Source organism: Pongo abelii, chromosome 9 (genome assembly GCF_028885655.2).
Source record: "Pongo abelii isolate AG06213 chromosome 9, NHGRI_mPonAbe1-v2.0_pri, whole genome shotgun sequence".
Taxonomy (NCBI): domain Eukaryota; kingdom Metazoa; phylum Chordata; class Mammalia; order Primates; family Hominidae; genus Pongo; species Pongo abelii.
In genome coordinates, this window is record NC_071994.2 from 75,248,493 (window position 1) to 75,275,465 (window position 26,973).

At 53.1% G+C, this 26,973-nt stretch overlaps 1 protein-coding gene and 1 long non-coding RNA gene across 11 annotated transcripts; one reads left to right on the forward strand and one right to left on the reverse strand.

Annotated features, from left to right (window-relative positions):
• Window positions 1-1,338: 1,338 nt before the first annotated feature.
• On the reverse strand, window positions 1,339-7,821 carry LOC129048936 (uncharacterized). Its single transcript, XR_008511644.1, has 3 exons — window positions 7,173-7,821; window positions 6,246-6,442; window positions 1,339-4,905 (listed from the first exon to the last, which is right to left on the reverse strand). It is a non-coding gene; the product is annotated as an uncharacterized LOC129048936 (long non-coding RNA).
• P2RY2 (purinergic receptor P2Y2) lies at window positions 7,565-26,973 on the forward strand. 10 transcript variants are annotated; one of them, XM_054526035.1, is made up of 4 exons: window positions 7,565-8,165; window positions 16,427-16,597; window positions 18,511-18,604; window positions 24,778-26,973. In XM_054526035.1, exon 4 carries the CDS (start codon window positions 24,782-24,784, stop codon window positions 25,913-25,915), a length of 1,134 nt encoding a protein of 377 aa, XP_054382010.1. In that variant the 5' UTR covers window positions 7,565-8,165; window positions 16,427-16,597; window positions 18,511-18,604; window positions 24,778-24,781; the 3' UTR covers window positions 25,916-26,973. The 10 variants fall into 10 exon arrangements, with proteins under 10 accessions (XP_054382010.1, XP_054382012.1, XP_054382009.1 ...); XM_054526037.1 differs by having other exon boundaries at window positions 7,768-8,165; window positions 18,416-18,604; XM_054526034.1 differs by lacking the exon at window positions 7,565-8,165 and adding an exon at window positions 8,472-8,837.

Below are 26,973 nucleotides of genomic sequence, written 5' to 3' on the forward strand. Positions count from 1 at the left end.
AGGTTCAGATGAAGAGCTTATTATCTCAGAAATGATTTTCTGTAAGAAAGAATAAAACTCTAAAAGTCATCTGTTTGGTATTCTCAAAACAAACAAACAATCCAGGAAGCTTTGATTTAGTGGTTATTTGCTGAGTACCTCCCAAGTGGGCAAAAGATATGAATAGGCAGTTCATCTAAATGAAGATGCAAATGGCTTCCAAATATATGAAAAGATGCTTGGTCTTACTCATAAGAGAAATGCAAACCACAACTACAGTGAGCTATGATTTCTCACCTATCAGACTGGCAAAAATCCAAGAGTTCCATATGAAAGGTTATGAGGCCATAGGGATTTTACTTTGAAGAATTCACCCCTCCTTCATTTTCAGCCCTGTTGTTTAGCCGAGATTTCCTCCACTCCAGCTCTGGGGTTGCCCTGCCTGGCTTAAGCTTGCTAATTTCTCATCATCCAGAGATCATTAAAAATTATTAGACTGGGTGCAGTGGCTCATGCCTGTAATCCCAGCACTTTGGGAAGCCGAGGTGGGCAGATCACCTGAGGTCAGAAGTTCGAGACTAGCCTGGCCAATATGGAGAAACGCCGTCTCTACTAAAAATACAAAAACTAGCCAGGCGTGGTGGTGTGTGCCTGTAATCCCAGCTACTCGGTGGGCTGAGGCAGGACAATGACTTGAACCCAGGAGGTGGAGGTTGCAGTGACCCGAGATTGCGCCACTGCACTCCAGCCTGGGCAACAGAGCAAGACTCTGTCTCCAAAAAAAAAAAAAAAAAAGAAAAAGAAAATTATTGGGCGACCTTGGGCAAACTACTTAACCATGCTGAGCTTTGGTTTCCTCATCTGTACAATGCAGACAAAAGTAGAGATCCACTAAACACAGCCAATACAGTGTAAAAAACGGCACCTTCTACTGACTTTGGTAATTTGATAAATATACATTTAAATATACGTGGTTGACTAATCTAAAGACTTCAAAAGGCCAGGTGCAGTGGCTCACACCTGTAGTCCCAGGACCTTGGGAGGCTGAGGCAGGTGGATAACTTGAGGCCAGGAGTTCGAGACCAGCCTGGCTAACATGGTGAAATACCATCTCTACTAAAAATACAAAAATCAGCCGTGTGTGGCAGCATGTGCCGGTAATCCCAGCTACTCGGGTGGCTGAGGCATGAGAATTACTTGAACCTGGGATGTGGAGGCTGTAGTGAGCTGAGATCCCGCCATTGCACTCCAGCCTGGGTGACAGAGCGAGATCCTGTCTCAAAAGAAAAAAAGGTTTAAAGAATTACAAACTTGATCTTCACCTTCAAAATCATTATAGAAGCTAAAAGCAAGAAAAACCTAAAATGTATAGCAAAGAACAAAAAATAAAGCAATAAGGAAACATAAAAATGAAGTAAAATGAGGCCACATTATTATGAAATATATATAAATAAATTAAGCTAAGTCATTGAAGGCAAATATTTTTATATTCTCATGTTTAAAAACAAAATTCAACTACATAATATGCTGCTTACAAGAAATACTTAATACAGAATTTCCAAATACACGTATTAAAGGTAAACATGTGAAAAAAGAGAAAAACAAGTATTAAAAGAATATATGGGGAAGAAATCTTGGAGTAGAAAAACCTTTCTAATTATGACTCAAACCCCAGAAGCCATAAAAGAAGAGATTGGCCAGGTGCCATGGCTCACGTCTGTAATCCCAGCACTTTGGGAGGCTGAGGTAGGAGGATCACTTGAGTACAGGAGTTTGAGACCAGCTTGGGCAACATAGTGAGACCTTGTCTCTACAAAAAACAAAACAAAACTAGCTAGGTGTGGTGCTGCACGCCTGTAGTCCCAGGTAATCATGAGGCTGAGGAGAGAGGATTGCTTGAGCCTGGGAGGTCAAGGTTGCAGTGAGCTGAGAAAATGCCACTGCACTCCAGCCTGGGGGACAAAATGAGACCCTGAATAAAAAAAAAATAAAAAATAAAAATAAAAATGAAAGATTGATAAATTAAATCACAGAAAAATTAAAACTTCTATGTTAAAAAAAGTTACAAACTTAAGTGCTATGATTTGAACATGTCCTCCAAATATCATGTGTTAGAAACTTAATCCCTAAATTCATTGTTGATTGGAGGTGGGGCCTTCAGGAGGTAATTAGGATTAGATAAAGTCATCAAGATGGGTCCCACATGATGGGACTGGTAGCTTTATAAGGAGAGGAAGAGAGACCTAAGCTAGCATGCTTGCTCTGTATTGCCCTGCAATACCTCTCACCATGTCATGCTACAGCAGGAAGGCCCTCACTAGATGCCTGAACCACGCTCTTGAACTTCCCAGCCTCCAGAATCATGAGCTAAATAAATCTCTATTCTTTATTAATCACCCTGTCTGTGGTATTCAGTCACAGCAACAGAAAATGGACTAAGACACTAAGTAAAACCTAAAGACAAATGACAAACTAGGAAAAATTATTTTCAATTCAGGTCACAGACAGAGGGATGAATAATCTTCCTAAAATACAATAAGTTAATGCAAATCGATAAGACAAACAACTTAATAGAAAAATGGCTATTTATTTATTTATTTATTTTGAGACAGAGTCTTGCTCTGTCGCCCAGGCTGGAGTACAGTGGCATGATCTTGGCTCACTGCAACCTCCAACTCCTGGGTTCAAGTGATTCTCATGCCTCAGCCTCCCGAGTAGCTGGAATTACAAGCGTGTGCCACCATGCCCGGCTAATTTTTGTATTTTCAGTAGGAACGGGGTTTCATCATGTTGGCCAGGCCAGTCAAACTCCTGGCCTCAAGTGATCCACCCACCTCGGCCTCCCAAAGTGCTGGGATTACAGGCATGAGCCACCGCACCCTGTCTAAGTATTCACTTTAATAAGCTTGTAGAAAAAGAACAGAAAAGCTACCCAAGGTAATTAAGAGGGAGAAAATAGTAAAGATAAAAGCCACAACTTAATTACTTAGTAAACTATAGAGCTGAGAAATAAATTCAAATGTGTTTTAAACAAGCAAGCAAAAAAATTCCTTAGTATGGCATTGTAAAACACTTCATGGCTTGGCCCTGGTGAACCTCTTAACTTTATCCCTTGACAGTGTCCCTGCACACTCAACTCCTGCCATTCTGAACTATAGACTCCTTGCTATTTGAACTCAGCAACCTGGTTGATGCAGATAAAATTTTGGAGATAGGGCTGATATCCTTGATGCTTTGCGCTCCTGTCACTTCTTATCACTGACATTCACTAGTGAAGTCCACCTGCCCTGTAAGGCCCAGCTCAAAGGCCCCCTCTTCCAGGTAGGCTTTGCAGATTGGAACAACTACAACACAAGCCAGCGTGGGAGGAGCACTGCTAGAGTGGGTGAACCCAACATTTGTAGATTAACAGGTTAATGAGCGAAGCTAAACCCAACTGTGGGCATGGAGGAAAGCTGGCTAGTGGAGGTGGCATTTGAGCTGGTTCATGGAGGAGAAATGGGATTTCAGTCTCCTGGAGCAGGGGAAACAGCCCCCAAGGAAGAAGGAAAAGCATGAGCCAACATGGGGGCATGTGTGTGAAAGGACAGAGTGTTTGGAGAATGGTGGGACGTTCCATCTGACTGCAGTGTGGGAGGCTGAGGAGGAGTGGGGACAGGTGAGTGAAGAAAGGTCAGCAGGGCAGGTCACACAGGGCCCTGAAGACACTGCACCGAGGGCATATGCTTCATCCTGCCACCGGTGATGGGGAAGGGTCAGAAGTATTGTGAGGCTGGGACTGCCAGACAGTGAGTTGCCTGAGCCTCACCCTCACTGAGATGGAGGAATGTGGGGCAGTGGATGGTTTGTGGGAGATTCCATAAGCTGGCAGGCTGCCCAGGAGGAGCTAGGGAGAGATGGGGTCAGAGGCCTGGGGAGTGGGGAAGGGGCCCATCTCTGAGTCTGTTTCTCCTCCCTTACCCATTTCCTGGTTCCTGCAGGCCAACACCCTCCCCAACCCTCATCACAACCAGGGAGGGTCTAGGAGGCAGCTCCTGGCAGCTACCCCAGTCACCACAGATAGAGTCACACGGCTCCATCCATTTGTCTGTCCCAGCCCCCACAGGGGCCTCTGTGGTCAGGTCTTTGTGTCTGCACAGTGGCCCTCTTTGTCTTGAGCAGCCTGTCCCCATCCCACCTCCCTCCTGCCCTTCTCTCTCTCCTGCCTGGGTCACAAAAAGCACCAGCTTCGAAGAGAGCCAGGCCAGAACTCTGATCTTGGCTTCCCCCACTGAGTCTCTGTGTGACCCTGAGCAAGTTACTTTGCTTCATGGATTTTTTGTTTTTTGGTTCTGTGAAAAAGAGCTGTTGTAAGCAATCAAACTCCTGGCAAGGAGTTTGGTCTGCCACCCAGTGCTGAGACCCAGATAACAAATCATGAACTCGGAGACCCTTACCTCATCCTCATGCTGTTCACCAGACCTCCTACCGCCAGCTCCCACCTCGTTCTCACCCTCACCCTTTTGGCCAGTGGCTACCATTCTCCCACTTGACAGACAAGGAAACCAAGGCCTGACGACAGGGCTGACTTCGTGGGCATGTGACCTGGACAGTAAGGCCGTGCTTTGAAGTGTTAAATACTCTGCCATCACCATCTTGAAATTCTTTATTTTTTCTTATTTTTTCATTCTTTTGTTGGAAATTCTTAATTTTTGAATGAGGGGCCCACATTTTCATTTTGCCCTGGGTCCTGCAGATTAAGTAGCTGGTCCTGCTTGAGGGGAGATGGAACAGAGGCATGCCCAGGCCTGGACTAAGCTTCCTGCATCCCAGGCGGCCTCACTTGGGTGCTCGCATCCTGGCATGCCGAGAGCCAGAGCTTCCAGGCTGCATTTGGCATCAGAGCCCTGGACCCTGCCCAGGAAACCTGAGAAGCACAGTTCCCGGCTGGCAAGGGAAGAGAAGATGGTGCAGGCCAATGCAGCAGTTCAGGGAGCAAGTAAGACAAGGCTGCTAGAGCCGGCCCAGCCCTGCGTAACTGGAGCTGCCAGTGTGGGTCCCATTGCCATGACCCGGCCATAACTCTGGGAACTCAGCAGGGCCTTCTTTCCCATCAGGCTGCAGTTCCGGGGCCAGGAGACCCACCGCAGATTCACTGTGTGGCTTTGGACATTCACTTCCCCTTTCTGAACCTGTTTCTCTACATGTCACATGAGAATAAAATAATGCCTATCTCACAGGGTTCTGGAGAAGATTAAGCGAGATACCTTAAACTTAATGACTAGCACAAAGAAGGTGACCGCTAACATAGAGTTCTTACTCATTCACTCATAAGAAATATGTTGTGACAAATGTTCAGGGACAGGGGTCAGGTGCGGTGGCTCACGCCTGTAATCCCAGCACTTTGGGAGGCCGAGGCGGGGGGATCACTTTAGGCCAGGAGTTCAAGACCAGCCTGGCCAACATCGTGAAACCCTGTCTCTACTAAAAATACAAAAATTAGCACGGTGTGATGGTGCACACTTATAATCCCAGCTACTTGGGAGGCTGAGGCAGGAGAATCACTGGAACCCACTGCATTCCACTGGAGTCACGCCACTGCATTCCAGCATGGGTGACAGAGCAGGACTCCATCTCAAAAAAAAAAAAGAAAAATTATTCGGGGAAAGTGCTAGGTGTTGGCCATTTAATTGTGAACAGAATGGACCCTAGCTCTACTCTCAGAGAGATCCCTGTTAGAGGGGGAGACAGGCAGTGACAGCGATAACAGCATGGTAAGTGGTGGGGCACCTGGCCTGGGTCTTTGAGGACCTACGGTGGGGAGCCAGGAGCAGGGGGCACTGCGGGCAGAGGGAGCAGCAAGCGGCAACAAGAGGCTGGTCAGAGGTGAGAGGTGAGGCAGAGAGGCAGGGAGGCTGGAGTGACAGGCTAGAGAGCTAGGCTTTATCCAGAGGATGGTGGAGCCACCAGAGAGTGTAAGGCAGGGTATGGCATCAAGGGGCAACAGAGACACCACTGTAGCCTGGGAAGGGGGGATTGGAGCCTGGGCCAGGGCAGGGGCTTCATCTCCAGCATGCATTTTCAGAGCAAGTTTTCCCAGGGGCAATGAGAGAAGTGGAGAGAAGGAGAATGAAAAGGCCTGAATGAGCCAAATACCTCCTCAGGGCTGGAGAGACAGGAAGCCTCCTAATACATGGGAGAAGCCGAGGCTGGAACTTTGCCCTTCCCCTCCTGACCTGCTACTGCTAATGGAACCCTCCTCCCGCCCCCATGGCTCCATTACCCACCTCCAGGGGACCATTACTGTGCCTGGGCCTTCACCATTAGCCTGCCTTGGCTGCTTTATTCCAGGGAGACTCCCTCGATGCTATTCCAGCCTTTCAGATGGCCTGTTGTGTGACGCTGGCTGTGTCTCAATTTCCGGTTTGATCAATGGTTTTACATTACTTCAGCCACAAAATCTTCCATGTGTTTGCAACAAATTCTTACCAGGAAATATAAATAAATAAAAATACAAAGCAAAGGTGCTCAAGTTGCAGTGGGATAGGGGTTCCCCAGGCAGCCCCAGGTAAGGGGGACTCTGTTGGGGGATTTGAAGCCTGCTGGACTTGATGACCTCTGAAACCCAGCGATGGGACTGCCTGGGGAGGATGTCAGGAGACGAAACTTCTAGGCCCTCATTACATGGGATACTAACGCCTTGAGCCCAGACAGCTTGGAATGATGAATAAAACCATGAAAAAAATAATTTAAGGATAGGGTGCAGGAGCTCATGCCTGGAATCCCAGCACTTTGGGAGGCCGAGGCAGGAGGACTGCTTGGACCCAGGAGTTTGAGACCAGCCTGGTCAACACAGGGAGACCCCATCTTTACAAAAAATTTACAAATTAGCCCGGCATGGTGGCGTGTGCCTGTAGTCCCAGCTACTTGGGAGGCTGAGGTAGGAGGATCCCTTGGCCCTGGGAGGTAGAGACTGTAGTGTGCTGTGATCATGCCACTGCACTCTGGCCTGGGTGACAGAGCGAGGCCCTTTCTCAAAAAATTTAAGACAGGCCAGCAACTGAGAGATTAGTATTACTCCCTTTTGCAAAAGAGGAAACTCAGGCTCAGAGAGGAGTCATAGGACAGGTGAGGCAAGACTGGAATCTAAACCCAAGGCTATGGGGTTCAAGGACTAGGCCCCTTCCCCTGCTCCTCAAGCCTCACTAAGTCACCTGTGTGGTAGCTGAAACGCTGTATGTCTCAGGAATGCAGTTTCCTCAGCTGTAAAGTAAGGGAATTGGGCCAGAGCAGGGACAGAGCCCTGGATAGGCCACCAACCAGATTTGCCCGCTGAAGGCTAAGGTCGAGCCTGGGTCCTCAACTTGGCGTCAAAGAAACTTGTTTCTCCTGGGCTAAATGGCAGTGACAGTATAAGGTTTGAAGTTTTGGAAGAGGGGAGAGAAAAAGGGGGTTGGCTGGAGTTCCAGTGCCCAAAGGGTCTTCCCCACACTGGAACCTGAAGGCCTAGGCCCTATAACTTGGGCTATGAGGATACTTAGGTCCCTGGAAGGTGTGTGGCCCAGCTTAGACAATAGGCGCAGGAGGCTGGACAAAGGGGCCTTTGTGTCTCCCAAGCAAAGGCCCCAGCGAGACTGCAGAGGTGGCTCAGCCACTCTGGGCTGTGTGTCCATTCTGCTACTGCTCCTGGTGGGGCTGCAGTCAGCACCCTTCCTGGCAGCCAGGCCCAGTCAGCTGATATGGAGCCCAAGAGGGCCCAAGGCCTCGAAGGCCCTGGGCAAGTTCCTTGGCTACAGGAAGAGGCCTCCTCTGCACTTGTCCAGCCACCCGAGTGATTGGCTCCATTTCACAGGAAAGAAGACCCTGCCAGGGAATGGAACTGGGTCAAGGTCTCCCAGAGTCAGTGCTGAAGCCACAGGAACCTACACTCCTGATTCCTAGACCAGAAATGAGAGAGAGCGGGGCGCTCATTCCTTCATCCATTCACATCTTCAAGGATTGAGCACCTCCCAGGACCTCTGGGACAGCAGCAGGAAGAAGGCAGACCTGGTTCCTGCCCTCGGGAGCTCACGGTCTCCGAACGGGTCAGACATGCAGCCTGTAGCCCGACCAGGGAAGGCTATTAGAGTGGGGTTGACGACAGAGAAGAGAGGTAAAGCAGCTCAAGATAAGGGGCCAGAGAAAGTGAGGAGTTCAGGGAGCTGCTGGTAAGATTAAGGCAGGGAAAGTGGGGAGCACGGGAGAGGCGGGATCCTGAGTACCCTGCCTTCCTAACCACGGTAATAGAGAGATGAACCCCCTTCCCCCACTTTCAAGCAAGGGAGGTGCGTCCTCAGCCTGGGGTTCCCAGCAGGTATCTCCTAGCAGGTCCCTTCCTGGCCAGCCGGGCTGGGGCAGGGGCGGGACAGGGGTAGGGTGGCGCGGCAGCTGGGCGCAAAGGTCCCGCAGCGGGCCACGCAGGCGCGGGGCTGACCTGGCAAAACTTTGGCGTCTCTGAAAACCTCTGGTAACCCGCTCCCTTCTAGCGTGAGGGAGCCGGGCGGCCTCCTTCTGGCCCGGCCGTGAGGGCGTCGCCGCCCGACCCTCCCGTTGCAGCACCGGTACAGACACGCTGACCCCGCGGCCGTGTCGCTGGGCGGCGTCCCGGAGCGGGTGGCGAAGTGTCTACCCGGGCGGGTTGAGGGCGGTGCCAGGGTCAGTCAAAAGTCCGCCCCGCCCCCTGCCTGGCCCGGCTTCGGGGGTGGGGAACAGCGCAGGGAGGTGGGTAGCCGGGCTCCCAGGCACGTGGGTCTCTGTGACGGCGGCGGGACGCGGGCACTGGCACCCGGGAGCGGCCGCGACGGCACCCCGAGAGGAGAACTGCAGCGCAGGGGCGAGAGGTGGGGCGCCTGGAGGGAACAGGGCCCTGGGAGAGGCCCGGGGAAGCGGCGGGCCAGACTGGCGCAGGTGCCGACTGGGCGCGGGGCAGGGGAGGGCGCTGTGGAGCGGCTGTCGCCCCGGGGCACAGTTGCGAGCCGGCGTGTAGCGCATAACTGGACGGCTTGAACGCGCCTATGGGTCCGTGGTTGAACTTTGTCTCCACGGGAGCGTCGGTCTCGGTGAGTGTGGACGGGCGCCCCGGTAGTGAGGCTGTGCGCGTCCGCGTATTGGGGAAGTCTGCGTGTTAGCTGGTGAGTGTGTGCGCCCCTCGGGGCGACTGGCCAAGCCTGCGGAACTTGTCTGTGTGTGCTCCGATGTGAGCGTCCCCGTGGCGTGGGGCGGTGGGCGGTGCCCAGAGACACGAACCCCTGGAGACCCCCTACCCCTGTCCTAACCCCTGTCCTAACCACTCTGGGTGGCCACCTACCATTGGTAAGGTTGAGGGGGCAGTTGCAGGGAGTGGGCGGGGGAGGAGGGAGTGGCGAGGAAGGACAGTTAAGCCTCTGTCCCCGGACTTTTAATCTGGCAAATGGTGCAGTAGAAAGGGTCAGTCAGGAGAAAGGCGATACCCCACCCCCCCAACCCGAAGGCTGCCAGTGGCCCTCTTGGGGTCCTCCAGGAGCGCAGCCCAAGGGTCAGGGACTGCTGGAGACCAGAATTGCCAGCTCGGGACTTGTGGGGTCCATGGCTGCTGTTCCTTTCAGCATGGCATCCCCAGCTTCCCGGGACCACAGCCTAATCTGCCTGGTTTGTTTTGGATCTAAGCTGAAATAATTATGAGTTTTGAGGATCTGGGTGGAGACCCAGGCAAGTTTATTACCTGTGGGTGGAAGTGGAAGGAAGAACATTCTCTGAGCAGACAGGTCCACAAGAGAGCTCTGGAGACTCGGAGATCTATGTTCCAATCCTGTCTTGGCCACTGTGTGGCCTGGGCAAGCCGTCCTTTCTCTGAGCCTCAGTGGCCTCGTCTGTAAGAAGGGACTGATGATATGGAATTTGAGGGCTGTTGAGGAGCTGATGAGTGTGTCATGTTCAGCACCAGTGTCCCCCCATGGGCAGGCTCACAGCTTGGGGATGGGAAGTCAGTCCCTGGAAGGAGCCTCCCAAAACCAGAATCCCAACTGTGCCCCTCCCTAGGGCACAAGCCTTCCACAGGACCAAGCCTGAACCCTGTAGCCTGGGACTTAAGGTATTTGATAACTGGGGCCTGCCAGCCTTTCCAGCCACCTCTCCCGCCTGACTCTCTACCTTGTAGCAGCTGCCTGGAGTCTCTCATTTCTTGCCCCTGGCCTGTTGCATATTCTACACTCCCTCTCTGATAAGCCCTCCTACTCTCACCTTCCTCAACTGGAGAACTACCCAGACTTGGGACCCAGCTCAGATGTCCTCTCCTCTGGAAAGCCTTCCTTGATCCCCACAGCTGGGTTGGAGCCTCTTTTAGGCCCCTACAGTCCTGGGGCTGACAGCCCTGGTCCCACGCGAACCGTCATGATCTATGTCTGTCTCCTTCTTTCCTCTTCCCAGGTCTAGGGGCTCCTGGAGGGCAGAAACTGGGTCTGACTTATTTCTGTGTTGCCAGCACCCTGCATAGGGCTGAGCTGAACTGAGACAGCAGCAGTGGCCCCCATCCCCTGTTTCTGGCACCAGCTTCTCCAGTAAAGGCCTGGCTGCAGGGGAGCTCCATGTCACTACAAAGAAGGGCAAACCAGAATCTGGTCATCAAAGTGGGTGGCACAGTTTGCCAGAACAGTGTGATCTGGGACACTGTAGGACCTAGCGTGCCCAGGTTAAAGAGCTGGATTTTATCCTGAAGGCAATAGGGAGCCATGGAAATTTATGAGCAGAGGAGTTTCATGGTCAGAGCGGCATTTCAGAAAGAGCTCTCTGGCTGCAGGATGGAGAATGGATCAAGTACTGCCAAGTGCAGGGAGGTCAGGGCATTTGTGATGTCAACACTACAACTGTCCCAGGAGTTGTTTAAACCCTAATTGAGCCCTTGCCCCTTGGCCAAACACTTTTCCCTGAGCCTTCAGATGTTCCTGCTGAGGAATTTGGGGACCTGCAATTGATCTCATCCCAGCTCTGTTCTCAGCTGGTTGAATGACCAGTTCCTGCCCTGCCAGGCTCTAAAAGGAGGCCAGAACAAGTAAGATCCTGCATGGGAGAGTATGTGTGTGGGGAGGCTCTGGCACAAAAGGCTTGTCACTCTTTCTCCTCTTCTCCCTGCCTTGGGCTGTCTTGGAGTCTGGTCAGAGGGGTTGGGGATCACAGTGGGCAACCCTCAGAAATGACTACCAAGCTTGGGCTGTGGAGTGAGGCTGTGACTCCTCTGTTTCTGTCTCCCTCCTGCCCTGGATGCATGGGGCTCTGAGGCTGTGGATCCCCCAAGGACCAGCTAAGAAGGTGTGAGGGTATCACCAGGGCCTCATGAGTGACCCCATGAGAGCTTTGACTTAATGGCTATAGTCTTTAGAGAGGCCATTGTCCCTCTCTAGGTGTCAGTTCTGCCATCTGTAAATTGAGAATGGTGATCCTCGCTTCTTCGAGAGCAGAGTTGCTACGAGGATTAAGATAGTGACCAGGGAAGAGCTTTATAAGACTTAAACTGCAGTGCTCGGAGGAGGAATGTGACACTTACAGACTTAAATCCATTTTGAAGACTATAAGAGAACATGGGTGCAATAGCAAGGGATTGTGCTTGTTATTGAAATTTGATTACTGAATGCCTTCCCCCCCCAACCCCTCTGCAGAGATGGCTTCACTAGTAACGATTTACAACAATCCATTTTGTCTTCCTATAGCCCTGTGAGGGAGGAATTGTATCTCCATTTTGCAGATCAGGAAATAGAGGCATGGATTGTATCCTGCCCAGGGTCACCAAGCTGAGGTGAAACCTGGGGCTCCAGTCCACCTGCCAGCTTAGCCCTCCCCATCTGAGACAGAGCCCTGTTAGGGTCAGGCCTGGTCCTCTGGCTTCCAGGCTGAGGGGAGTTTGAATTCTGCCCTGGGAACCTGTGTTTGGGGCTTTCTTGTGGCCAGATTACCCAACTGCTGATAAGATAACGCCTGCCCAGACCTGCCCACGGGACCAGAGATGCCTTGTTGATCTGGTGAGGGGAGTGGGGGTTGCCCCTCATGCCTTCCACCCAAACTGCCTCTCCCCAAACTGCTTTCTGTAGGCCTGCTTGGTATACCCTCTGGGCCACACCTTCCTCTTGATTGCCCTTGAGTCCTGAGGCCTGACCTCTCCTTATTACTGGGCCCTGATAGGAGGAGGCTGGCTGTGTGGGCCACTCTGACCTCTGTACTCATCCAGCGGCCAGTTGCAGGACTAGGCTAGGCCATCCCTGCTTTCTCTCTCTGTCCCCATCAGCCACCACAGGCTGGGCTCAGAGCAGGTGCCAGTGGGTATTTGGGAAATGAGTGGCCAGGCAGGAGTAGGCATGGAGTAGAAGGGGAGGCTTTGCTCCATGGAGTGCCACAGTTGGTTCTGGAGCAGAGGAGTTCCTCCACCCCTGTCACCCCATCTCCTAGGCCTGAGTCTTTCCTGGTCCAAGATGAGTAGCGGGAGTTTCTGGTAGGAGGGCAAGCAGCCTGGACCCCGCGGAACAACTCCTTGACCCTCTACCCTGGTACCTTGTTGCTGTCATTGTAGCTCCTGGGTGAGAGGCCTGGGTGCTGGAGCGAGGGAAAGGGACCTCCCTCAGACTTCTGGGGCTTACGTGGCCTCTCCCTCCCCAGGTCTGAGGAGAGCCTCTGGGTGTGGACCTGGCTTCCCGGTGAGTGCCCAGCCACCAAGCCCTGGCTTGTAGGAGGGGGACTCTTGCCATGGCTGGGCTGTTGCAGGAAATCCAGGACCAAGGGACCTGCTCCTCTCACGGCACCACCATATGTGTCATCTCCTCCTTGGTCTCCCTCCCTCCAGACTCCCTGTCCCATCTGCCTTCCATGTGGCACCATGTTTGTAAAGGTTGACTCTGACCATGTTCTTCCCCTCTTAAGCCCTTCCATGGCTCCTCAGTGTCCTTAGAATAGAGGCCAAGCTTTTCAGCCTGGCATTTGAGCCTTTTCATGTGAATTCCTCAGGCTCCCACACATTCCATGCCACCTCACCCTTCACAGTAGCCGTGTAAGAGCTCCCGGCCTTTTCCCAGCAGGTCACACTTTCATCCACCAAGTCTTTGCTCATGCCTCTCCTGCCTTCAGAGCCCTCCTCCCTCTTTGCCCACCTGACAAACTCCTAATCATCTATCAATTTCCAGCTCAGATGACCCCTCCTCTGCAGAAGCACTCCCTGACCACCTCCCCCAGGCCAGGTAGGAGTTGCTGTGTGCTCCATAACCCCCGGGCTTGCCTTGGTTATGGTTTATTCACCCAAGTGGATTTGGTCCATGTCTGTGTCTTTTTCCTTAGCCTGACTGGGTACTCCTCAAGGGCCCAGCAGAGTGCAATCTGAGTCTGAGTTCACAAGGTCTCTCTGAGGCCAGGTGCACCAGAGAATTGGCAAGTGTTTGCTGGGACTTTGTGGTTCCTGGGAATGTGATTTAAGATTTCATTACTCTGAATCCAGACCCCTGTGGCTCTGAGAATCTCAAAACCAAAGGCTATCAGGAGCAACGAGTAATAGAATTGAAGAAACACTGAGCCTTCACACCCGGAACCAGAGCCTCTTGGAATTAGACTGCGAGGACCAGGGAACTCAGAATCCTGGAGGTACCTGGAGGGGGCCATCTCAGAATCAGAGGCTCATGTGGTTCCTGGTCGAGGCTTCCATCCCCCTTTCCGCCTTGGATTCTCTATCCACCTTCTTTCCTCCCAAGCTGGACCCTTCCTGCTCCTCCTCAAATCTTATCACAGTTCCCCTTCCAGGGACCTTGCCTGACTGCTCTGACCATGACCTCTGTCCCTCTGCTGGGGACACCTGGGAGGGCCTCCCTACCAAGCAGTGTCGTGGGCTCCTGAATTTCAGTGTCTCCCTGTTGTGACAGGCAGACACAGCCTCCACATTAGGACAGTTCATGATTTGCTAGCGCCATGGTGTACCCACCTGCCCCCTTGTCTTATTCCTCATGAGCTGTCCCGTGCAGCAGTGATTCTCCCCATCTGACCACTGAAGAACCCGAGGCTCTGAGAGGGGGTGCTGACTTCACCAAGACTGCACAGCACAGGTGGCTCCAAGTTAGAGCCTGAACTCAGGGTTCTTGCCTCTTGAATCTGGAGGCATTTGGCTGTGATAGGTTGGGGTGGTGTCCAGGATGTTGTGGTTCTGAGCCTGTTTAATTTAGTAGCATGTCTCTGTAGCCCTGTTCTGGGCTGTGCTGGGTTCCAGGTGAGATGGGTGGTTTGGGGTCCTGCTCTGTGTTGGGGATGAGGTGGTCAAACCCACACTGACAATAATTAGAACACCAGACCTTGAGTAAGGCCCTTCCTCTTTAGAGGTCTTGGCTTTCTGATCTATAAGCCTGGTTGATCTGAGACTTACCCACTCAGATGCTGCTCTGAGCTCAGCCTTGTGAGTGGCCTCCACAGCCAGGATCCTAGGGGGGTCCCAAAGAGGGAGAGAGCATCTGGGAGAGGGTAGAGAGCCCAAGGGCCTCCTGAAGGGGAGGCCTCACACCGCAACAGCACCGGCTGATAGCATCTGAGGTTACCCCTTAGCCATTTCCTCAGACCAGCCCTGGTGCTCCCGGTGCAGAAGCACGTCAGGCAAGGCAGGGGGCCTGCTGGCCTTCAGCCCCTTGAAGGACATTGGGGAGGAGCCAGCGTGACTTCTAAGCTCCTCAGTCTGTGCACTCTAGCCTTGCCCTCTCCACTCCCCTCAAGCCACCAGGATGATAAGCAGTTCCTCAAACGTGTCATGTCATCTCTTGTTCATCCTCACTCTGCTCCTCCTCTCTCTCTCTAACCACCTGACTCCTCACCTTCCAAAATGCAGGTCAGGCACTCTCTCCTCCAGGAAGCCTTCCCTCATCACCCCTCCAATCCTGTTAGGGGCCTCCTTGGCTTCCTCCAGGCCTGATCACCCTGTGTTATCATTACCTGTCACTCCCCTGACCTTGAGAGTGAATTCCTTGAGATCTGACCTACCTTAGGGTCCCCAGGTGCCTTGCCCAGCGATGGGCATAGATGTGGCAACCTTTGTGAAGGGTGAGTGAGTGAAAGAGTATGGTGGCTATCTGGCTTCTGCTGGAGAATCCCTGGACTGCCTTCCCCCTGAGGATGGCCTTCGGTGTGGGAGACCTGATCTGTGGTTATTCTGGTTGTGACCTTCCTGTAGCCCCTTCCCATAATTCCTGCGAAGCTTCCTGCCCTTCTCGTCTTCCTGAGATACCTCCACCCTCCATGCCTTCTTTACCTGCTGAAATATACTCTCTTACTATTTCATAAAATAAGCCTAAATCATCTAACTAGCTCAACAATCTTCTGAGGCAGATACTGTTCTGATATTGAGAGGAAATTGAGATCTGGGTTTTGGAGTTAAGAGACTTGTCTCACCACTGGGAAGAGAAGAACTGGGATTTCCCACCTGCCTAGTGCCCTCTCCTGCCCCCTCAATTAGGTTCTGGGACTAGGTCCTCTGTTTTCCCTCACAGCACCCCACTCCTGGCAGAGACAGGCAGCAGGGGTCTTCACAGTGGTGACAGGACATTCTCCCCTACCAGGCTAGACAGGGTCTGCCACCAGCCAGGGAGGCACATTCCAGAGCCACTCTAGTGGAGGAGCTGGAATGTCATCCAACCACCCTGGAAATTCCGCAGTGGCCTGGGAGCTGCCCAACTCCTCCTCCTGACTTTGGCCTCACTAGCCTAGAACCACAAAGAGAAACACCCAGATTGGGGTAGGGGCAGAGCCAGGTCAGGGGGTTACAAGTCTGCATCTAGGCTTGGCTCTGCCCTTGACTCACTGGTGACCTTGGGTGAGACCTTGAGCTACCCCTTTCTGGCCTTAATTTTTCTGCCTGTGAGATGGGTGCAATAACCACCATGACCTCCTCACACTAAGGAAGTACTGAAAAGAGTAAATCCTGAGCCCTGCCAATTGGGCATTCCTCTGGCAGAGAACTGAGCAGACAGGCAGAGAGCTGTGGGGCCAAAAAGGGATGGTCAGGCAGCTTTCTGGGAGAGGGCCTGGGCCTTGCAGGGGCACAGCCTCTGAAGTCAGACAGCCCAGAGTGGCTATGCCGTTTGCTAGCTTTGTGAGCTATGAGGTTATTTAGCCTCTCTGAGTCTCAGGATTCAACGAGAGGAGGTATATGAAGCCACCCAACACAGAACTTGGCACAGGGACAGCACCAAACTCTTGTTGTGATATAGGTGTTAGATGATAATGGAGGCTGTCTCTGAGCAATGATATGACCATGGGACTGCTTTTGTTGTGCCTGAGACAGGAAGATGAGCACGGGGACAGAGAGGATGGGTTTTCTGGAGGGATAGTGGGGACCAGATCAGCCAGGGCCTGAGTGCCAGGCTGAGGAGCTGGGACAGTCGCCTGAGGGCACTAGGGAGCCACGAACATGACTCAACAATATATGGTCGGATTTGTGTTTTAGGAAACCACATGACTGCAGTGGGAAAGGTGGACAGACGGGGCAAGGGTGGAGGCACGGAGGCCAGTGAGGAGGCTGGTGCTGTGGACTGTGGAAGCACAGGCCTCGGGCTGCAGTGTGGGGACCGCGTGGTGCACGTCCGAGGAATTTCACTGGTTGAACTAACAGGACTTGGTGAGTGGTGGGCTTCCAGCAGGGTGGGGAAGAGGGAGGTTGTTCAGGCTGTATCAGAGGTTTGAAACCTGGAAGGATGTTGGGGGCCCTTCTCAGAAATGAGAACCACTTGTAGAAAGTGATGTTCTCCATTTTAGCCTGTTGAGTCAAGGAATTTTCTAAGGAGGAGGAGGCAGGGCGTGCACCTGGGTGCAGCAGGGTGAAAAGGTTGACGTTCCCTCACCTTGTCACAGCCTCTAGAGTAGATCAGCGGAGAGCTACAGCCCACTGGCCTTGTCAGTCTGAGACCACTGGGCAAAGTGCACTCAGTAAGCAGTGGCCCAGAGGCATTTCCCATGTGCACCCCCCGCCCAATCCCCAAGCTATTCCTGCAGTGCCCCCATCTCCTCTCCCACATCCCCCCACCCTTGTACTGCACTTCCAGCTTGGGAACCTGGGCTCAGCTGTCGCAGGCCCACTCCTCCATCCTAGGGAAACAAAGATGGAAAAAGAAAAACTCAGGAGGTGCATGTTCTATTTCTCCTGTGAGGTATCTGAGGTGCTGGTGGAGGGTGGGACCTGCCCACACAGAAGGTCCCCTCCACCAGGAAACTGTCCCCTCCCTGAAACCCTGTGCTTGGTGTGCACAAGGGGCTCCAAGGTGAGACAAAAACCATGGCCAGAATTCGGGAGGGCTGGGCTGTAGTCTTGGCTCTGTCCCTGACTTACTGTGAGGCTTGCGCCTCAGTTTCCTCCTCTGTGAAACAGGGTTTGACACAGGAGATTTCTTTTTTTTCTATATATATACTTTAAGTTCTGGGTTACATGTTCAGAACATACAGTTTTGTTACATAGGTATACACATGCCCTGGTGGTTTGCTGCACCCATCAACCCATCACCTACATTAGGTATTTCTCCTAATGTTATCCCTCCCCTAGCCCCTCAACCCCAACAGGCCCTGGTGTGTGATGTTCCCCTCCCTGTGTCCATGTGTTCTCATTGTTCAACTCCCACTTATAAGTGAGAACATGCAGTGTTTAGTTTTCTTATCTTGTGATAGTTTGCTGAGAATGATGGTTTCCAGCTTCATCCATGTCCCTGCAAAGGATAGGAACTCATCCTTTTTTACGACTGCAAGTATTCCACGGTGTATATGTGGCACAGAAGATTTCTAAATGCCGGTTTAGGCCCTGATGGTCTAGACTGTGTGTGTGTGTGTGTGTGCATCCGTTTGTGTACACTGCATGTACACCTTAGTGTGACTCTGCATGCCTCTGTGTATCCGTGTGTCTTGGTGTGTCTGTGCCAGTGTGTGTTCAGGTGTGGCATATGTGTGTTTATAACACCTACGGAGGAATGCTTAGAGGTAGGAGTGGGGAGGAGGGGGTCTCTAGATAGAAACCTAGCTTGGGCAAAAGTGTGTTGGCAGAAGGGCAAAAGTGTGTTGGCTGAAGGACAATAGAATGCACACTGGGCAAAGAGGGTATTGACTTTTCCTGCTATGGGGCCAAAGCACAGGACCAGGACCGAGGGAAGGGACACTGGATGGTTGGAGGCTTGGCTCAGCTGTACAGGACATGGGGGAGACCTTCCTCCAGGCAGGGCCACCCCTCTGTGAAAGGTGGCCTGGGGAAGGGGGTTGTGGGTAACCCATTCCTGGAACACATGAGCTGGGGTTTGGGTGTATGGAGGGCACTCAGACCAGGACAAACACCAGGCCACCTCTCTGCCTCCTTCTGGTTAACGTTACCACAAAGGAGGTGGCCCTGGGGGGGATTGACCTGGCTGGGTTTCTATGACCCTGAGACCGCACTTTCTCTACCTCTCTCTGCCACAAGGAGCCCCTTGTGGCAGCAGCACTGCCTGCCCAGAAAAATGCTGGAGGCTGGGCGTGGCCCCAGGCCTGGGGACCTGTTTTTCCTGTTTCCCGCAGAGTTCCCTGCAGCCCGGTCCAGGCGTGTGCATTCATGAGTGAGGAACCCGAGCAGGCACTGAGCATCCTGACCTGGAGAGCAGGGGCTGGTCAGGTACGTGTGTGGGGGCGGGGGCGGGTGCGCTGGCTGGGAGGTGAGGGCGGGTGCATGTGCTGTCGTGCCTGTGTCTGCCCTGAACTGGCTTAGATCAAGCGGATCCGAAGGCAGGTGCCCTGCCCTGCTCCCTCATCCCAGGCTGTGATGAATTCAGGCTTTGAAGACAGATAGCTCTGGGTGTCAAGCCTAATTTTTCCAATGCCCGGCAGTGTGACCTTGTACAAATAGCTTAACCTCTATGGCAATATCTACCAAGGGATGGGGGTGGGGGATGAAGATCCTGTGTGAAAGCTGCTCAGCCCAGGTCTGGCCCCTACAAAGCAGGGTGGGTGGAGAATCCTGATCAGACCTACCCAGGTCCTGAGCCAGATAAAAACCTGTGGCAGGCCTCAGACAGCCAACCCATCTCCAGAGCGCCCATGTCCAATCCCCTCCCGCTGGCACTTCGCTGACCTGTCCAGAGAAAGGCAGAGTCTCCTGGGCTCCTGTGGCAGTTGAAGGAGAGACAGTCTAGGGACATAAGCAGGTTCCAGGTGGACCAGGACCCCTAGAGGGGCTGCGTTGTCCCCTGGTTACTTAGGGTCAGCAGCTAAGAAACCTTTAAGCATTCTTGTCCTTGAGAGGCCCTCAGAGGAGCAAGTAATTTGTAAGTAACTTGATCAAGGTTACACCACGGGGGATGGGCTGCAATTCCTATTCAGGTCCATCCCACAGTGGAAGTGGCTGCGGGAGGAAGGTAGTGAACTCCCTGTTTATGGGAGTGTGCAGAGGCTGCAGAGGGCTTGTGCCTGTGTGTGCCTCCTCTGGGCCCCCATAGCCTCTTGTGCTTGCTTCATTCATTCATTCATTCATTCATTCATTCATTCATTTATTGTCTCATTCCTGTAATACCTCCTGCGGTCGGGCCTCCTGCTGGATGATAGGGACAGAGAAAAGCATCAGATGGACCCAGCGCTCAAGGAGCACCTGAAATGTGTTGGGGTAGAGGATGGAAGGACAAATTACCAACTGGCTGAGAAACGTCCTGAGGGGTGATGGAAGGGAGAGCTTCAGAGATTAGAAGATCCTTTGGGACCTACAATGGGGTGGTGCAGTGTGGGTAGGTTCGGGGAAGCCTTTCCAGTGAGAAAGAACAGCATGAACACAGGCAGGGGAGCCTGGAAGGGTCTTATAAGGCTCACATCTCCCCTCCAGACTGGGAGCTCCTTGGGGCAGGGCCAGCCAGACCAGGGCGCAGCGGGGCTGGTAAGCGTTGGATAGTCACGTGGAGCCGTCTCTAGTCCCAGGGGCATCAGGGTCAGGAGAGGCAGAAGGGAGACTTAAGGGAGGAGGCTGGGGACTTGGCTGTCCCTCTAAGGCAGGGGCTGTCCCTCTAAGGCACGGCTAGGGAAGATATACTCAGAGGTTGGTGAGCCAGCCTGCAGAATGAGAGGGCGGGAGGGGTGAGTCTGGCCCAGGGCCATGGTGATGGAGTCCCCAGCTGGCCTGGGAGGGTGGGGACCAGGGTGTCTTAAAACAGGTGGAAGGGGCAGCTCCCTTAGTTCAAGGGAGACAGGGAAGTCTCCACCCCTCATCTCAGTGTCACAGATTCCACTGTTAGGGATTAGCAGGAAACTCTTCATGCAGGGTGATGAGATGTTTATGTTGACTGTGGAGGGAAGTCAGGCCTCGGCACTGGGGCAGGAACAGAGCAGTGGCATGAAGGGGAGACTGGGTGTGTGTGTGTGCATCATGGAGGAAGCCCCCGCCCTGTCCAAGTGGGGCAGAGGACCTCCCGGGGATATTTTGGGGCTGCAGTTCTCAAGGCCAGGGGATTTGACTAGTGTCTGAGACTTGGGAGGGAAGGAAATGCTTGATGTCACCTGGTGTTTTGTGGCAGAGCTAGACTCAAACCTCAGCTTACTGATACCCAGGTGAGGCTCTGTCCTGGGAAGGAATGTGGCCTCTCCATAGCTCCTTAGTCTCGCACGGGGGCCTCTCCTTGCTCCTCTTGCATCTTCTGTGAGCTGGTGACTCTCAGCTGGCCTTCCAAAGCTCCAGACCTGATGGACCCAGCCTGTGCCCATCCCCATACGTGCCATGGCTGACACTGCGTTCCTCCTCCCCACCGTTCCTCCAGCAGGGAACAGTCTCCAGAGCCTCCCTCCCAAACATCTCTCGCCTCACAGGGCCCCTCCCCTCACAGGGCCCAAGGCCTTCCCCTGCTTGGGTCTCAGTGTCACTCCCCTGGCTCACCACAATCACCTCCACAGCCTCCAGTCGGGACCTCCAGTCCCACCTCCACTGTGGCCAAAGTTTTCTGGAAAAGGCCACTGCTAGCTGAACCTTGGCACTCATAACACCACCGTGGGCCTACTGTGTGCCAGGCTCTACTCCAGACATTTTATACAAATGACTCGACCCTCACAGCAGTCCCGTGGTGGAGATTCTAGTAATTGTCCCATTTTACAGCTGAGGAAACAGAAGCAGTCTGGCTCCAGCGCCCAGGTTCTTAATCACTGGGTTCTCTGCACTGAGGGAAAAAGAGCCGTGAGTTCAACAGGTGGAGATGAGGGCTATGAATGAACTCCAGGTAGAAGGAGCAGCGGCAACTAAGGCTGGGAGGGGAGAGTCTTGGGCACATTCAGGAAACTGCAGGTCACAGGGGTTGGGGCGGGTGAGGTTGGCAGAGGCTCAGTTATGAAAACCTCAGGTACCAGGCTTGAGGGCTGGGCTTTCTCCTGAGAGAGGGTAGGAGCGGCAGGAGAATTTCAAGTAGGGGGATGCTTTCTTTGAGAACGGCCACTCTGGATTTTGGTGGGTGGGTGGGTGGGGCTGGCGCTGGAGGAGGGAGGCCAGTGCAGTGGTTCCAGCAACAAGAGGTAGAGCCTGGAACGACGTTGGCAGCAGGAACTGTCCTGACCCTGGGTAAGACGGGTCTCAGCCACTTGACCTGCCAGAGCCCCAGCCTCTACCTGTCTCTTCTTAACTTGGCACCACATAAGCTTCTCCCGGCCTCCTCGCCCTGGTTTTGCCCTGGCTCCTGGGGGAGCCATCTGTGTCCATGGCAGGGGGAACAAGGGTGCAGGCCCCCTTCCTTCTGAGTGCACATTTGCTGACAATAGGAGAAAGAGAAGATCTGGGAGTCTTGGTGAAAGAAGGGAAACTGGCCAGGCGCCGTGGCCCACACCTGTAATCCCAGCACTTTAGGAGGCCGAGGTAGGTGGATCGCTTGAGGTCAGGAGTTCGAGACCAGCCTGGGCAACATGGAAAAACCCCATCTCTACTAAAAAATACAAAAAAAAAAAAAAAAATAGCTAGGTGAGGTAGCACACACGCGTAATCCCAGCTACTTGGGAGGCTGAGACGCGAGAATTTCTTGAACCCAGGAGACAGAGGTTGCAGGAAGCTGAGATCATGCCACTGCATTCCAGTCTGGGCGATGGAGTGAGAATCTGTCTCAAAAAGAAAAAAAAAAAAAGAAAGAAAGAAAGAAAAAAAGAAGGGAAACTGAAGGATCTCTACACCCCCCAGCACCCCTAATCTCAACCTCTTGGGCCTTGAACTGCCTCTGGGAAGCCAGGGCTGGAAAAGCAGCTCAGGGTCTATGGGAGTAGATGTTGCAGGCCCTGCAGAGTCCCCCAGTCCCTCAGAACTCCAGGATCTAAAATGAAGGGAATTATTTCAGGCACGATGGCTTACACCTGTAATCCCAGCACTTTGAGAGACCAAGGCGGGCAGATCACTTGAAGTCAGGTGTTCGAGACCAGCCTGGCCAACATGGTGAAACCCCATCTCTACTAAAAATATAAAAATTAGCCAGATGTGGTAGCATGTGCCTGTAATCCCAACTACTCGGGAGGCTGAGACAGGAGAATCGCTTGAACCTGGGAGGCAGAGGTTGCAGTGAGCCGAGATCAGGCCATTGTACTCCAGCCTTGGCAACAGAGGGGGACTCCATCTAAAAATTAAAAATTAAAAGTAAATAAATAAAATAAAATAAAATGAAGGGAATTATATGGCCCCAGATTCTCAGGATGAGGAGGACTCACTCTTCATCTGCCCTTTCCACCCTCTCAGACACACCCCCACACAGTCACAAGCCCTTCTGCAGCCTCTGCTAGAGAGCCACTTGCATACTCCCATAAACAGGGAGTTCACTACCACCCTCCTACAGCCACTTCCAGGGGCTGGACCTGGACAGGAATTGCAGCCCATCCCCAGTGGCATGACCTTGACCAAATAACTTACATGATCTGTATCTTAGCCTCTTGATTGGAGAACTGGGGATGGTCACTTGGCCCCCAGAACACATCATAAGGATAAAGTGAAGTAACTTTTTTTTTCTGAGACAGAGTCTTGCTGTGTCACCCAGGCTGGAGTACAGTGGTGCGATTTTAGCTCACTGCAACCTCCGCCTCCTGGGACCAGGTGATCCTCCCACCTCAGCCTTCCGAGTAGCTGGGACTACCACCACACCGGGCTAATTTTGTGTGTGTGTATTTTTAGTAGAGACAGGGTTTCTCCATGTTGGCCAGGTTGGTCTTGAACTCCTGGCCTCAAGTGATCCGCCCGCCTTGGCCTCCCAAAGTGCTGGGATTACAGGTGTGAGCCACCACGCCCGGCCTAAGTGAATAACTTTTAGAAAGCATGCTTAGTAGTAGGGTTTGAAAAATGTTAGCTCCTCCTGCCCATTCACACTGCTAGAAAGTGCTTTTTTGTGTTTTTCTCAAACTTGCCCACCCAGGACTCCTGCTATGATTTCCAACCTGCCTCCTGGGACATTAGGCACGTCTTTGTCTTCCAGGCCGGGATGTCTGTCCCCTGCCTCCCAGCTGCGAGAGAGCTCTTAACTGGTCACCTGGGTAGGGGTGAGGAGGAGAGGGAGGGGACAAGCTGCTCCCTGGGCACTCACTGTTGGATGGTCAGTCCCCATGGGGGTGTTATATGTTCAGTGGGGACAAGGTTGGGGGGTTCACCATGATACTGATGGTATGCAGAGAGAAACTGGATAGGCATGGAAGAAGCTGTATTTACCAACAAAAGAAGATCCCTTGGCCCCCTATCCCTGTCTCCAACGCAGATTTCCCTGGACTCTTCATGGGGGTTACTTCAGGGGGATTCTCTGGTAGCCTCACAGGCTCAGGGGCAGGACTGCTGTTGATAGATATAGAAAGTGCCAGAATAGAGGAAGATGTAAAAAGTGAAGGAATAACTGAAGAGGGAGACCCTTGGAAATACTTCCTCAAATACCAGAACACTAGGCATGGGCCCAGAGCCTCCCAGAGAGTGGGAAAATGAGCTGGAGAGAACTCTGTAATGCCTGCAGGGGGCTGTTGGCTGCCCACTGGCCAGAAATGCCTCTGCAGGCAGTAGGCATTGGGTGTGAAGCAGGGCCAGCCAGCCTCAAAGGCCCCTTCCCATGAACTCAAAATTACCTGCTCTGGCACCCCCAGATCCTCAGATTCTAGAGCTCAGAATCCTAGATCTAAAACTCTGATCCTGAGGTTCTAGAGAGGGGTAAGAAAACTTTTTTTTTCTTCCCCCAGAGATGGGATCTTGCTGTATCACCCAGGCTGGAGTGCAGTGGTGTAATCACAGCTCACTGCAGCCTCAACCTCCTGGACTCAAATGATCCTCCCACCTCAGCCTGCCAAGTAGCTGGGACTACGGGTGCGTGCCAGCATGCCTGGCTAATTTAAAAAAAAATTTTGTAGAGATGGGGTCTCACTTTGTTGCCTAGGCTGGGCTTAAACACCTGGTTTCTGCCTTGGCCTCCTGAGTAGCTAGGATTATAGGCATGAGCCACTGTAGCCAGCTTGAGCTAACCTTTTGTAAAGGCCAGATAGTGAATATTTTAGACTTCACAGGCAATATGGTCTTTATCACAACTACTCAACTCTTTGTAAACAGATGGGTACGGTTGTGTTCCAACGAAGCTGAATTTACAAAAGCAGACTGGATCTGGCCTTTGGACTATAGTTTGTCTACCCCTGTTCTCAAGTTTGACAATTGTGTGATCGTGATATTTATTCATGGATCTCATGCATTCTCAAGGTTCCAGAGCTTGGAGGTTCCAGGTCCAGATCCAAGTCAGATGGCAATGAAAGCCTTGTTCAGGTGGCTGTGTCAGGTCCGCTAGGGGCGCTCCCGCCGCAACGCTGATAGCCCCACCCCTCCCTTCCCTGCAGGGCGATGGCAGCAGACCTGGGCCCCTGGAATGACACCATCAATGGCACCTGGGATGGGGATGAGCTGGGCTACAGGTGCCGCTTCAACGAGGACTTCAAGTACGTGCTGCTGCCTGTGTCCTACGGCGCGGTGTGTGTGCTTGGGCTGTGTCTGAACGCCGTGGCGCTCTACATCTTCTTGTGCTGCCTCAAGACCTGGAATGCGTCCACCACATATATGTTCCACCTGGCTGTGTCTGATGCACTGTATGCGGCCTCCCTGCCGCTGCTAGTCTATTACTACGCCCGCGGCGACCACTGGCCCTTCAGCACGGTGCTCTGCAAGCTGGTGCGCTTCCTCTTCTACACCAACCTTTACTGCAGCATCCTCTTCCTCACCTGCATCAGCGTGCACCGGTGTCTGGGCGTCTTACGTCCTCTGCGCTCCCTGCGCTGGGGCCAGGCCCGCTACGCTCGCCGGGTGGCCGGGGCCGTGTGGGTGTTGGTGCTGGCCTGCCAGGCCCCCGTGCTCTACTTTGTCACCACCAGCGCGCGCGGGGGCCGCGTAACCTGCCACGACACCTCGGCGCCCGAGCTCTTCAGCCGCTTCGTGGCCTACAGCTCCGTCATGCTGGGCCTGCTCTTCGCGGTGCCCTTTGCCGTCATCCTTGTCTGTTACGTGCTCATGGCTCGGCGACTGCTAAAGCCAGCCTACGGGACCTCGGGCGGCCTGCCTAGGGCCAAGCGCAAGTCCGTGCGCACCATCGCCGTGGTGCTGGCTGTCTTCGCCCTCTGCTTCCTGCCCTTCCACGTCACCCGCACCCTCTACTACTCCTTCCGCTCGCTGGACCTCAGCTGCCACACCCTCAACGCCATCAACATGGCCTACAAGGTTACCCGGCCGCTGGCCAGTGCTAACAGTTGCCTTGACCCCGTGCTCTACTTCCTGGCTGGACAGAGGCTCGTCCGCTTTGCCCGAGATGCCAAGCCACCCACTGGCCCCAGCCCTGCCACCCCGGCTCGCCGCAGGCTGGGCCTGCGCAGATCCGACAGAACTGACACGCAGAGGATAGAAGATGTGTTGGGCAGCAGTGAGGACTCTAGGCGGACAGAGTCTACCCCGGCTGGTAGTGAGAACACTAAGGACATTCGGCTGTAGGAGCAGAACACTTCAGCCTGCGCAGGTTTATATTGGGAAGCTGTAGAGGACCAGGACTTGTGCAGACGCCATGGTCTCCCCAGATATGGACCATCAGTGACTCATGCTGGATGACCCCATGCTCCGTCATTTGACAGGGGCTCAGGATATTCGCTCTGTGGTCCAGAGTCAACTGTTCCCATAACCCCTAGTCATTGTTTGTGTGTATGAGTTGGGGAAATTAAGTTTCAAGAAAGGCAAGAGTTCAAGGTCAATGACACCCCTGGCCTGACTCCCACACAAGTAGCTGGCTATACTGCCAAGGTACCTAGGTGGAGTGCAGCCTAATCAAGTCAAATGGAGAAACAGGCCCAAAGAGGAAGGTGGCTTACCAAGGTCACATACCAGAGTCTGGAGCTGAGCTACCTGGGGTGGGGGCCAAGTCACAGGTTGGCCAGAAAACCCTGGTAAGTAATGAGGGCTGAGTTTGCACAGTGGTCTGGAATGGACTGGGTGCCACAGTGGACTCAGCTCTGAGGAGTACCCCCAGCCCAAGAGATGAACATCTGGGGACTAATATCATAGACCCATCTGGAGGCTCCCATGGGCTAGGAGCCAGTGTGAGGCTGTAACTTATACTAAAGGTTGTGTTGCCTGCTGAGCTGTGCCCTATTGTGTGGTCGGGGGATGAGGATATGTCAGGGAAGCTTTCACCAGCCACACAAGGGTCCTTTCTCCAACCTGTTCCCTTCTGCCACCTGCCTTCTCACTAGCTGTCTCAGGAGTAGTCTCCTATCAGGGATCCTCTCTCCAGGCCCCAGGTCGTCCACCACTGTAAAGCCAGTTGGCTTCTGTGTTTGACTCTGTGCTGAGCACAGAGAAAAGTCAGGTGCAGTCCCAGTCCTTGAGATTTCCCAGTTTAGGTGATGGCCAGTCATGTGCTGGTAAATGTTAAGCCATTTAACTGGAGCTCCGATTTAACTGGGAAACCCTTCTTTGTAGAACTGCCCATTTCCATGGTGCAAAAACTCTTATGGCCAAATTCAAACTATAAACATGATGTCAACTTCCTTGTAAAA